General features: G+C 43.2%; 1 protein-coding gene across 3 annotated transcripts in view; it reads left to right on the forward strand.

Annotated features, from left to right (window-relative positions):
- LOC135510760 (protocadherin-7-like) overlaps positions 1–13,777 on the forward strand; it is a 236,948-nt gene that overhangs the window by 90,199 nt on the left and 132,972 nt on the right. For 2 of the 3 annotated variants that reach the window (XM_064931948.1, XM_064931950.1), the window contains exon 2: positions 12,249–12,471. In XM_064931948.1, the coding sequence (XP_064788020.1) occupies positions 12,249–12,471 (223 nt within the window). The remainder of the gene's footprint in view (positions 1–12,248; positions 12,472–13,777) is intronic. The other variant, XM_064931949.1, reaches the window with a different exon arrangement.

Genomic DNA, 13,777 nt, shown 5'->3' on the forward strand with positions numbered 1-13,777 from the left:
AGTGGGTCCATCTCCACTATACCATGTTTCTTGTCTGTTTCTTGACAATGTCTGCATTTCCTATTTCTTTGGTGAAGTCCAGGTTCCTGCTCTTTAGGCCAAAGGCAGATGACCTCAAGCCTTGGATATTCCAGGATGTGATAGTGAAGGCTTTTTGTTCCAAAAAGTGTCCAATGTTGTTAGTTGTGTGGTTTGGCTTCAGACCAGTAAGTGTGAGCAGAGCCTGATGAGCATTTGGTACATGCTATTGGCTTGGGCAAGTGTAAGAGTGGGGGTTGGGCCTATTTGCCTGCTCACGTTCTGGGCGTATGCGTGACTTTCATGTTGAGGCCCTCTTTGCGGGAGTGGCTGGAATGGGGTTGGCAGGATGGGCATAGGCCTGATCTGAGGGTACCTAAATGGAGTGTGGGCATGGTTGGCTTTGGGGGCTGTTGATTGGTTGGGGTGGGGGTGTGGATGTGGCTGGTGGTGCTGTGGTCTGGATGTAGGCCCTCTTGGCGTGGGTCCTCTATGTGTGGGGAGGGGGGTGGTCTCGCTGGTCTGGGTGGGGTGTCTGTTGATCTGTGTGAGGTGTTGGGGCTGCGGTTGTTGGCAATGTCCTTTAGGTACCGGGCGAAAGTGGGCACTGCTGCCTTGCATAGGTGGACCTGGTTGTACAGACTGTTCAACTCCAGGGTGGGGTGACGGGCCATGTAGACATTTGGTTTTGAGGCACAGTCATGGGAAATACTTGCATTTACCTGCTGTATGGAAGCAGGGTGGAAGTCTTTTCGTGATAGCAGAGTGGAGATAACCACAGGGTGGAGACAACCTCTGAAGTGTGTTCACCCGCTGTTCAAGCTCCACCTGCCTTACCTCTGTCTGGGTGAATGTATCCTTCAATACAATGAGTGTGTAGTGCTCGGTGCTGGGAGGTAGACTTTCCGCTTGGGGTTGCTTGTCTGTGGAGTTGTATAATGAAGAGGTCTAGGCTTACACGCTCAGGGTGGGGGTATCTTTCTCAAGAGAGAGCTTATCCTGCTGAGCTAGCTCTTTGATTATGTGAAAGTCCAGCTGAAACGGTTTGGGGTTGCCCTGTACTGGGTTTGCCCTGTACTGTTCCAGAGTTTCCACCCTTAACAGAGGGTTTGTGTGTTAATATAGCACTGCTCCATGCCAGAGGATTGTCTGTGTGGAAGATGAAGTTTATGCTTATGTTCCCATTTGTATAATAGTGAGCAAAAAGTGTCTCTTGATTTTCCACAAGTAGCTTATTCTTTTACTCTTTTCGTGACTTCTCGTTTTTTACATCCATAGGGTACTGCATTGTAAAGACCTCTGAACAGCGGGAGGGGGCTTCAAGGCCTCCTCGTTTGGGTGGGGTAGACTGTGAAACTCTCCTACCATTGTTGGTGCTCAAGGGCTTTGACACCACTCACTTCATACCTCAGTGCTAACTGAATTTGCCCTCAGATCTGTTAAGTTTGTTAGCCTTAACTTAGCATTCAGTCCTTATAAATTCAAATATATAATTGTAATGTATTTTGCTTCTTGGCTTTAATAGTAGCTTCAGACTAAACATTATTTACTCACTCAGTTCAAGGATAGATGGTGTTTTCAGGTTTCTGCTGTTTGTTTACCAGAGCATTTGCTGTATTGCTTGGAAATAAGAATATTTGGTAGTAGGAATCCTTCCAGGTAATTTTGTCCAAAATCAGGCTGTAGGTTTGGAGTTTTGATTTGGAGTGAAGGTTACGTTGTGGATGGTAGTATGTTGTGTATATCTTTGCCAAGAAATCCAAGTTTTTCTCTCTCTCGCTCTCTTTCTTTATTCTCTCTCTCTCTCTCTCTCTCTCTCTCTCTCTCTCTCAATCCCTCTCTCTCTGCCTTCTCTTAAGGAGATTAGAATACACACAGCTGTTCTGGGATCAGTGAAACGGGAACACAGAGGACTCTGTGTACTGGTCTCAGAGAAGTTTAACATAGACAGCAAAGTCAGAAGGGGGAAATATTTTGTCTACCTTTCTTGTCTCTTGTGACTCCCATTGTCCATGTGTTTGGTTGTTTGGCATTTACAATTGAGCAGCCATATTTATAGCTATGAATTGTCATCTTGACTCTTAATGTTGCCTTCGCCATGCTTTCTGCTGACGCCCAGTCCCGTATCACAACGCGCTAATGTTACCATGAGGATGAGGCCTGTCACACACTAATAGTAGTGTGTCAATTGTCAGCTGCAGTGTTTGCAACCGTGATGGTGTTCCTACTGTACACACACACACACACACACACACACACACACACACACACACACACACACACACACACACACACACACACACACACACACACACACACACACACACACACACCCCGTTATGGGGACCAAACAATTGATTCCCATTCAAAGTCATATTTTCCCCAACACCTAACCTTGAACTTAACCCTAACCCATAACCCTAACCTTAATCCCAAACTCCTAACCCTAAACCTAACCGTAACCCATACACCTAACCACTAACCCTAACCATAATGGTAACCCTTAACCTAACTCCTAAGCCTAAAATATACTTTCCCTTGTGGAGACCTGGAAAATGTCTCCACTTGTTGGAATGTTCCTTGTTTTACTATCTTTCTGAGATCTTCTTGTCCCCACAAGGACAGTAAAACCAAACACACACACACACACAACACCTAAGCAGGACACTGAGACGGACGTGTCGAACATGTGACATGACAGAGGCACGCATGCATGCACCGTAGTACACAAATGTGGATAGACAGGCATAAAAGAACACATGTGGACATACTCATATATATGAGGTTGCACACATACAGTTCAAGTAACAGGTCACTCAACAGTATACAAACAATAATAATGTCACATTTTGTAATATGAGTGTTGGGATTGGTAGCCAGACTTGTCCGTGCCAATACTTGTCTTAGCTTAGGCACCTTTTCAGATTGAATACAATACAGAAACAAGAGCACCATATCCATTCATATTAGATAACTGTAATAGGTCATCATTGATTGACAAGGCATGGATAGATTGTGAGTTTGAAAGAAAATACCCTGGTCCCCTATTGGGTTAGGTCTATTGGTGTGACCAATAGACCTCCTTCATGCATTTTGAAAAACATACTTAACCCTCTAAATCCTAATGTGTCCTTGTACCTCCCTATATCACCCATCCCTATCAATCATCTCACTCAATGTTTCATTTTCAATGTATGACTAATACACACAGAGCAATATAGAAGAATCCCCATAAATACTGTATGTATTTGTTAGCGATACTAGCTATCTTAATCCATTGCAACTCAAAAGTGAAACGCCCCTTCTCTCTCTGAAGACAGTTCTACTTTCCCATTCAGCTCAGGTCAGAGGTTGGATCATCAAAGGCGTCCCCTCAGAATAGTATCTTTGTTACAGCAGTGGCCTAATCCCCCAATTGAAGAGCAATTATAAGTTTAGCCACAGACTTTGGGAAAGTAACCATGTGTGATTTTTCCTTTTTTTTTCTCACTTTAATTCTGTGACCCCCTGGTACGTCTGTCTGTCTGTCTGTCTGTCTGTCTGTCTGTCTGTCTGTCTGTCTGTCTGTCTGTCTGTCTGTCTGTCTGTCTGTCTGTCTGTCTGTCTGTCTGTCTGTCTGTCTGTCTGTCTGTCTGTCTGTCTGCCTGCCTGCCTTAAACACACTGCAACCAAACAACAAGAGAACAGAAGGAATAAAAAAAAGGAATAAATAGAGTTTGGAGATAGGAACAGCTCTTTCTCTCTCCGTCTTTTGCTTTAACTTTGGCTGTCTGTGCCGCCCTCTCGCTTCCTCCTTCTCTCCCTCCCTAACGTGTCTCCCAAGGCACAAGGCTGATTGACTGAGGATTTTTCCAGCAAAGCAAACACCCATGGTGGAACACTGTTGGTTGGCGACAACTTTGTGACAAAGACCCCCTGTCCCCCCTCTCCCCTCTCCTACCAGATTACCCAGACCTTCATGTTGGGGCCACTGTCTGTTTGAATTCTCTAAGCCTCCATTGCTAACCCGTGGATGTTATATTTAATTAAATTATATTTAATTATAATTTTACCCAGCTAAACAAGGTGATAAATGGTCCATAAAATCCCCCAAGGGAGCCACACTAGTAGAAATAATAACATAGTTCAAAGGGATGCGATCGATCACATGCTATTAGATCATGAAACAACCATATGATAAAATTGGAATGGGTTAGTCGAAGAGAAAAAAAATAACTAGCATCATTCAGTTGTCTTTTGATTTAGAAACAGACTGTCCTTTGAAAGTCATAACCTCTGCGAGTAACGCAAAGTTCATTCTAAAGTTTTGTTTTATAAACGTTGGTACAACCTGTGGTCCTTCACAGAGCAAATCGGAGCCACCTGCCAAGTCTGGGTGTGAAAGGCCACAATGCGTGATCACAGAGATACTGGACACTTTGGACAGGTGAGAGAATCTATGACTGAAAAGACTTAGGTATCAATGCTTCTGAAAGCCTGTCTGTCTCTGAACACTTTTTCGATCCACTGAAGTTAAAACAGAAAACACTTTTATGTATTTCTTTTGACTCGGATGCCAAAGTCTGGAACAAGACACCGGTCTTTTTTTTTTTTACATATATATATAGGTGCCTCTTTTATCTTGTCTTGCCTTTTCTCTTTCTCTTTTTTTTGCGCGTTTGAAAATGTTTTCGTGGCTTTTTCTTTTGGTGTTTGCTTGGAACAAAGCAGACCTGGGGTGGACGGAATGTGTGTGGAAGAGGAGGGTTGGAAGAAGAGAAGAAAAAAGGAGGGGATGTAGAAGAGTGGAGGTAAATAGGAGAAACAAAGTGTGACGGGGTCAACACTATCATTCATTGGCAACAAGATACTTGAGACTCCCTAGGCGGCTAGGATAACGAGACAGCACCTCACACCCTCCTAACCACACCCCAACCTGCCCTAACCTCAGAGTTCCTTTACTCCCTTGCTTCCATCCCAACCACCCAAAGCTGGCCTCTACCCTTCTACCCTACTCTCCTCCGGGCTCCTTCAAAGCAGGTGAAGAGTAGACCGTGTTGAGGTATCTGTATCCATCCCTCAAGGCTTGCTGAGGCTTGAGATGAGTTAAACTCAGATTGTTTCCCGGGTTAGCCAGGATGCTAGTAATTAAGTTATGTTACAGTATAGCACCCAAACAGAACCTGACCCCTGCTCATCAAGTCACAAGTTATCTATACTCAAGCAGGTACACGTAGTGCATCAGATTCATGTAACAAAAGTAGAAAATGTGATGATTGTGACTTTGTATTACTTTACTTTGTTGAGATAAAAAATGTAACTCAAACAAGCTCATTCACCAACATTGCTACTACAGTACATCTTGCCACACTTCCTGTGTAAGTCTCAGTTGGCTGGGTATGGGGGGGGTCACTTGCAGGTTACCCATGACAAATTAAACATGGTGACTTAATTACCGACTGTCACTTCTGGTAATCATGACCACACTAACTAATGTGTCACTCACTCCTCTTCTCTCTATCACTCTTTTTCTCTCACTCACCCTCCATGTCTCTCTTTTTTCTCTCCAAACATATCCCTGCATCACTTTTTCTCAATACTTCTTCCTCCATATCCTTCTCTCTCTTCCTTCAACCACCCCCTCTGTAATGCGTCTGTGTGTATCTCGTGAGATGAGTCAGGCTCAGGACAGCAGATATGAGCAACGAAAGCAATTGTACTCAATAATAAAACAATACGCGTCGTAAAAATACAAGGCCACAAATACAGACCGCAATACAAATAAACACTTACGCACAAACAAACATGGGGGAACATAGGGTTAAATAATGAACAAGTAATTGGGGAATTGAAACCAGGTGTGTAAGACAAAGACAAAACAAATGGGAAAATGAAAAGTGGATCGGCGATGGCTAGATGGCCAGTGACGTCGATTGTGAATTCAGTCATGTGGAGCTAGATGTTGGTTCCTGACAAAGTCTTATTAAGGGATGACCGTGTGTATATAAGACATATAATTGTAATGTAGTGTTAACATGGGTGGAGGGAGAAGGAAACATTGTGTATTTCATACGTGTGATCACGTGCCTTATTGACTTGAACAAGCATGGCGTGTGGGAGTCAGAAATATTTGGAGGTTTATCATTGCAGAATGACAACAGATGTTCAAGGTAACACACAGATAAACAGACAGACAGACAGACACACACACACACACATACGCCTTAAGTAACATTCCTAAATAACAATTAGTTCCTATTGATTGGTGTTGGTGGTACCGCTAAGAATACAGAACAGAAACATATTCACGTCTAGACAATCTGCTATTCATTCATTCCGAGTTTGACTGAGATAAAAACATCGATCAAATCAGGAACAAATCAACCATTCCCGACAACCATTCAGCTCTTTCAGTTAGGGACTTCAAGTCTGTGAAGGTCACACGTTATTGACGGGAACTGCACAACAAAACATCTTTCTTATTGGCTCCAGTAAAGCATGTAACCAGTTGGCTGATATGTGTTTTGACTTTAGTCTTAGGAACTAGTCTGACCACAGTATCTCCCTGTGGCTCAATCGTTTTGTTTAGTGTGTTCATTCGGCTTGAATGACTGAGGCATTCAATCACCCGTGGCTGTCATGACCGGCTTTCAATCACTCGTACAAGCAGAGATTCAGTCAGAGACCCCATAGTGATAGCCAGGGCCTGCGTCTGGAAGAGATAAAAAAAAGCTAACGCTAACTAGAAATGAAAGCCATGCATTCGAAGCTCAACCCCCCTCAAGCAAGCTTTACACAGCATGGGGTGCAGTATGCATGTGTCCATTCATCCATCCATATCAGTGTGTGTGTGTGAGCATGAGTGTGTGTGTGTGTGTGTGTGTGTGTGTGTGTGTGTGTGTGTGTGTGTGTGTGTGTGTGTGTGTGTGTGTGTGTGTGTGTGTGTGTGTGTGTGTGTGTGTGTGTGTGTGTGTGTGTGTGTGTGTGTGTGTGTGTGTGTGGGAATACGATGTGTGGCCCAGTCATCACTAAGCTAGGGGGGACGTGAATGTGGGGGAGCTGGCGTGGTAAAAGAGGGGTCAGGGTAGAGTGAGAAGGAATGGGGTGTCACTCCTCCGCTTTAGGTCAGGGTTAATGACTGCCAGTGTTCATTCAAATTGGCCAACCGGCAGCGAGAGGTCTTGACCTCATGCCACATGACCCGAGGAGGGAAGCCGTTTCCTCCATCTCACCCACTGTCTGTTTCTCTAACGCCGTGGCGGTGTGATATATCTTTCGCCATCACACAAACAGCACCCTGAAGTCAGAACGGAGGGAAGAAAGAAGGGATGGAGGGAAGGAGGGCGGAGAGCCCCAGGGGAATTCTGCTTTATTTTCCCCTGGCTCTCTGCACTTATGACACTGCTAGACAGATCCCTTTTACGCCCTGGACCCTGGGAGGGAGCGAGGAAGCGAGGAAGATTGGTTCTGGCACTCAGAAACCAAACATGATTTCACATGGCGTGCCGGGACAAGTCGTTTTTCTTTTTCTTCATCTCAGGCGCTGCTGCCGCACAGTAGGAAGAAAAGTGGTTTGGAAATTCTATTTATTCGTTTAGAGGAGATAGAATGAATGGAAACGTTGGGTTCTTTTAAAATCTCATCAAACCCTCTGGCTGTTGCAGTGTGTGTGTGTGTTTATTTGTGTGTGTATTTGCTTGTTTGTTTGTTTGTGTGTGTGTGTGTGTGTGTGTGTGTGTGTGTGTGTGTGTGTGTGTGTGTGTGTGTGTGTGTGTGTGTGTGTGTGTGTGTGTGTGCGTGTGTGTGTGCGTGTGCGTGCATGCGTGCGTGCGTGTGTGTGTGCACTCTATTTTGTTCCGAAAATGTTTTTACATTTTATTATCGGGAAAGTTCAAATGAAACAATGGTGTCAACAGGACTCAATTTTCCTCTGCTTTCTTTGCCCAAATGTTTCTCTCCCCCCCATCTCACAATCACCTCTTATTTAGCAACAATCACTTAATTAAACTCCTCAGAAAAATACATTTCCATAGAGTACAGCACTCCGGTCATCTAATCCATCTATAAAGTTTCCTTCATTCGTTTGCTGTTTAAACAACCACCACATTCAAGCATTGGGACTTTAGATTACTGTCATGCACGACCCAACATTGTTCCTTTGGGAACGAAGCGAGTAGAGCTGGACTAGGTTTTGATATCTAAACATAATTTAGAGCATTATTGCTGTGAAAAAATAGGACCCCATTCTGGGCCTTTAATTATGTAACAAATGTTTGACTATTCAAGTGAAAATCCTATGAATATTAATTTCAATTCATTTGTTGAGTGTTGATTGTAATTACATGGAAACATGATTTACTGCCAAGATTGCTGCTGCATTAGCCAGGGAGAGAAAAACTGGGTAAATAAAAAAAGGAACATTTTAACATGCAGAGAGAGGGAGGAGAATATCCCGTAATGGCTTACGGGATTTTTTCAGTATATATAAAAAATGGCTCAAGTCTTTTTTGGCTGAGATTCAGAGGCGCTTGAAACAATAATTGTCTCTCGATTATATAATAACAAAGGGGATGTCATTCATGTGGTGACCACCACTTGTACATAACGAGGAGTTACTGCATTTTGATGGAGTTGCCGGAATGATATTTGTCCGCAACGGTGACAAATCCCAGGCTTAGGAACCATGGTATACCTCAATGTTGCAATTGATAATAATGATCTGTGAAAACGGATGTCAGTCTGTCAAGGGAAAATGGAAAGAGCAGGGATGGATAAATTGAGGCCTGCCCTGGTCTAATATTCTTATGATTGCCGTAAGAAACGATGGAGGACAGGGGGAGAGGAGGGAGGAGAGGAGGGGAAGAGGACCAAGAGGTGATAGGGGAGATGCCCAGCTAAAGTGGAGATGTGACTGTGTATCCTCTTAATGAATCACATTAGCCATTTGTTATGCCATTCGTTTTGATAATGACCGACTAGCTGATAATTTGTTTCCTCTCTCTGTTGTTCTCTCTCTCATGACACACACATACACACTCGCACACACACACATACACATGCGCACATAACCGTGAAAGCGAGGTACACCTACTGTGCTGGACAGTGATTTCGAGTACACCCTGTCCTGCTGCCTCATCAGTTGTTCCTGCAGAGCTTTTCTTTGTTGATCCTGCCGTGTGGAGAGAAAGGCCTCAGCGTTAATGACCTGTTCACTCACTGCTTAGTTCACAGACAGCACTCGATAATGTGTCTGCTGCAACTACCACTGTCTTACTCAGCCTTGTTCTATGTGTCAAATACACATTTGTGTGTATGTCCTTCCTTACATGCCTTTGCTCTAGTGTTAGCTCACACCCCCCACAGGGAGGCTGTTTATTCACCTTGTCCTCTTTCAGTATGGGAAGTAAACAAAGTGAAAGAGACTACAGCGTCCTTCACTCCTCCTTAGCTGTATTTATCACAGAATCAGCTAGCTAGCTGCCATACTCACTCCCTGTGGGTTTTCAGATGCTCTGAGTGAAAGCGTCCCTATATACTCCATACCCAGGTCTTTTATAAGGGCGTTTGGGCGATGTCTTTCTTCATAAAATTATGTTATTGAATAGGCATACTATGCATTCCTCTTTGTTAGCCACACCGACATGTTGTTTGTGTGTGGACAGGCTTTAGGCTTATGACTTCGAGAATGTCATAGCATTTGGCTACCAGACCCTTTTGCAAGCAAATTACTGGAGTTTGCAGCAGTTTGCTTTGTACCAAACTGCTCTAGTCAGAGAAATTGACACCACTGCTTGGACTTGCAGTACACCAACGTCTATCAACTCCCTAAGTAATGCCCCTTAATATCCCCCCCTACCTTCTCTCCCCTGTTGTATAGTATACAGTGTCTTCAGAAGGTATTCACACCTCTTGACTTTTTCCACATTTTGTTGTGTACAGCCTGATTTTAAAGTTGATTAAATTGAGATTTTGCGTCACTGGCCCACATACTATACCCCATAATGTCAAAGTGGACATTTTTTTACAAATTAATAAAAAATGTAAAGCTGAAATGCCTTGAGTCAATATGTATTCAACCCCTTTGTTATGGCAAGCCTAAATAAGTTCAGGAGTGTTAGCAGTTGATGTTATTCTTTAATAACACAGACCCCAAAGCAAATCAGGGGGAGGAAAATAGGTTTATTCGAAGATGATAAATCATAGATGTTATGCTGAGAGGTAGATGGTCGATGGTCGTTCCTTCCCTGTCCTCAGTGATTCTCTCTCAGTTCTCTCTCCACAGAACAAAGGGACAGTGTGTAGTTTTATAACCCCGCCCAATCCTGTGGTTGACGAATTAGAATTTCTTGCAATAAAACTGGGCCAAAGGCCAAAAAACAAGTATCCTATTTCATACTCAATATATAGACAAATTCCTCCCATGTCTCTGCATTAATCCCCTATTACAGAAAAAAAACACTGTTTCCATTGATTGTTAGTACTCTATTGACTTTTAGTCCTCTGTCTCTGCGTTGTGTATGTATCTTCGAAATATTCTTATATGAGTAAACGTTTGCTTATTAACATTCACATATGTTGTGTGGACTAATAGTATTAAACATGGCATCCCTGTACCCCACACGTACAATGATATGTAAGGTTCCTCAATCGAGCAGTTAATTTCAAACACAGATTCTACCAAAAAGGCCAGGGAGATTTTCCAATGCCTCACAAAGAAGCACCTATTAGTAGAAGGGTAAAAAAAAAATCAGACATAGAATATCCCTTTGGGCATGGAGCAACTTGGGCTGTTGGATCAATACAACAATTCACTACAAAGACACAGGCATCCTTCCTTACTCAGTTGCCAGAGAGGAAGGAAACTGCTCAGAGATTTCACCATGAGACCAATGGTGACTTTAAAACAGTAACAGAGTTTAATAGCTGTGATAGCAGAAAACTGAGGATATAGTTACTTAAGTGATAACGCCAGAGAAGCCTGTGTTTGGAGGATATATTAGAACGGGTGCTGTTATGACCGAGAAGAAGTTGAGGACCGGCAAACCGTGCCAATATGTCCTCCAAACATCGGCTTCAAGGGCATTATCACTTTTATAACGGGTTACCAACATATTCAAATAATGACTGACACATTTTCAATTAACAATGTTATTTTGATGAATTTATTCATACCATTTCATCCTTCCACAAGATATAGTCCCAATACAAATCCAGGGTTGCTACCCAAGTCAGCTGGTCGTTCATTTAATATCGGTTCGGTTGCCAGAGACTTTTTGTTCTGTACCTATGGACGCCACCCAGTCTTTTGTTCTAAATTTCCATTGCCATACTGGCTGGCAACATTCTTATCCCATTCTTAACATTCTTATTGTTTCCATTGAACTTGGCATACAAATAAAGGCATTTTAATTAAGTATGTGGTGGTGCTCCTTTCTTTTTGATGACCAATTTACGCCTTTTACCAAAGCGCACCTTCTGTCAGCACTTCCCTTCCTTCTTTTTTTTCACTCTCCATATTTTCAAGCATAGTGGTGACTGCATCATGTTATGGGTATGCTTGAAATTGTTAAGGACTGGGGAGTTTTCAGGATTAAAAAGAAACGGAATAGAGAATAGAGGATAACCTGGTTCAGTCTGCTTTCCACCAGACACGGGGAGAAAAATGAACCTTTCAGCAGGACAATAACCTAAGACACAAGGCCAAATATGCACTTGAGTTACTTATCAAGACGACATTTAATGTTTCTGAGTGGTCTAGTTACAGTTAAATCGGCTTAAGAATCTATGGGATTACTTGAAAATGGCTGTCAAGCAATGAGCAACAACCAACTTAGAAAATATTGTACCATCCAGGTGTGCGAAGCTTTTAGCGACTTACCGAGAAAGACTCACAGCTGTAATCCCTGCCAAAGGTCACTCAGGGGTGTGAATTCTTATATAAATTATATAGATGTTTCTGTATTTCACTTTAAATTTGCAAAAAGGCAAAAAATATGTTTTTACATTATGGGGTAGTACATTTTATCCAATTTAATTCAGGCTGTAACGAAAATATGGATTAAGTCAAGGGGTATGAATATTTTCTGAAGGCACATATCCCCTGGGATTGCCTTATTTATACTCAAACTGTAACCCCTAAACTCTTTAAACTTAACCCCTGTCCCCTGTCCCACAAATCCCCCTTCCACCGGATGTTCCTCCCTCTTTTAGTCCAGCTAGTGACCCCCACGCCGTCTCGTTCTCTCTTGTAGCCGTTCCGCCGAGTGACCTTCTCCGTGGTGAGCCAGCCCCAAGACCCCCACCAGCAGGGATCGCTGCAGAGCTGCTACGACAGCGGGCTGGAGGAGTCGGAGACGCCCAGCAGCAAGGGCTCTTCGGGGGGCCCAAGGCTGGGTGCGCTGCCCCTGCCCGAGGACAGCTACGAGAGGACCACGCCGGATGGCAGTGTCGGTGAGGCAGAGCATATGGAAAATGGTAGGGGCAAACACTAAAGAGCAGATATAAAGTGCAAAACACATTGACACGCATATTCCACATAGAGTATATAGGTGAACACCAAGGTAGAGACATGCAGATGTTTTATTTTGTAGGTGTAGCTTGTGTGTAGAGCAAGCAGGTGGCTGTGTGCTTTATGGGTGTGTGGTTGATTTTGAAGCAGGAAGGTGGGGTGTGGATTGGTAGGGGGCGTTGGATGTGTCCTCTGGATATGAATACTGCAGATCGTGCAGGCTGAATTTAATCAGAATTTAATTTGAGACCATGCATGCATTCATCAGGTGAATATAGTCTGAAGCATCTCACAGGCAAGTTATTGAATGCGTTTTGCTTTAGCTTTTGATGTGCTCTCCTCGTCTCGTTTTGAAAGACCTCTGTTAATTTGATCAGAGCAGTTTTAGTAGATGTATTAGCCTTATTCATTTTCCCTATTAGATCAAGGCCTTGGAAGTTCCTCTTCCTTTGAGCTACGGTATGTAATTTGGACCGCATCCCTATTCAATTGCCTGTTGAATTTAATTTGGATTTAAAATATCTACCCGGCATGATTGATTTTCTACATGATCTTTATTTGGTTTTTGCTCCGATTAACTTAACTTTGTGAAGGCCAAACACTCACTTCCTATTGTATCCATCTGATGCATTGAGTTTAATTCTAGAACAAGCTAACTTCAATACAGATATTCAAGGATACATGTTGGTTCACTGCCCGACGGTGGTTTATTTGTCCATAATCAGTGGTTTGCAGGTGGAGCTGATTCACTTGTAACACACTGAAGATTGTAACAGGATGGATGATACCCCTAAGGGGTTAAGATGGAGAAATGAAAGAAGTGATTGTATTGTACGAACTCGTGCTAGGCTAAGTTCCACCTCAGACTCTGGTGCTATGGTCATTGAGTAGACACTTTTTTCCAAAGAGACGTACAGCTTACACATGTACTCAGTGTTATGTAACCTGTGCTGGCATCAAAACCACAACTCTGGTTTTGCAAGACAAGCAGCGGTTATTTTTTATATAGCTGTTGCTGTATCAGTGGTGCTAGCTGATGTATTCTGTGGTATTGGTATAACCAGCAAGGTTTTAGGGGTTAGGGTAATGGACCCACTAATAGTCTGGTTTAGATCTATCAAGCTGTGACCGTCTTAAGACTGTAAGCCTGAGCACGGGCGGTTTTACGAGTGGCTGAGGATGAGAATATTCAAATTGCATAAGTCCGCTGTGATTTTCTTGTGCAATGTTTCAAGGCATTGTGCCCCGCAGTTTATCTGCAGGCAAGTCAAA

Source organism: Oncorhynchus masou, chromosome 23 (genome assembly GCF_036934945.1).
Source record: "Oncorhynchus masou masou isolate Uvic2021 chromosome 23, UVic_Omas_1.1, whole genome shotgun sequence".
Taxonomy (NCBI): Eukaryota; Metazoa; Chordata; class Actinopteri; order Salmoniformes; family Salmonidae; genus Oncorhynchus; species Oncorhynchus masou.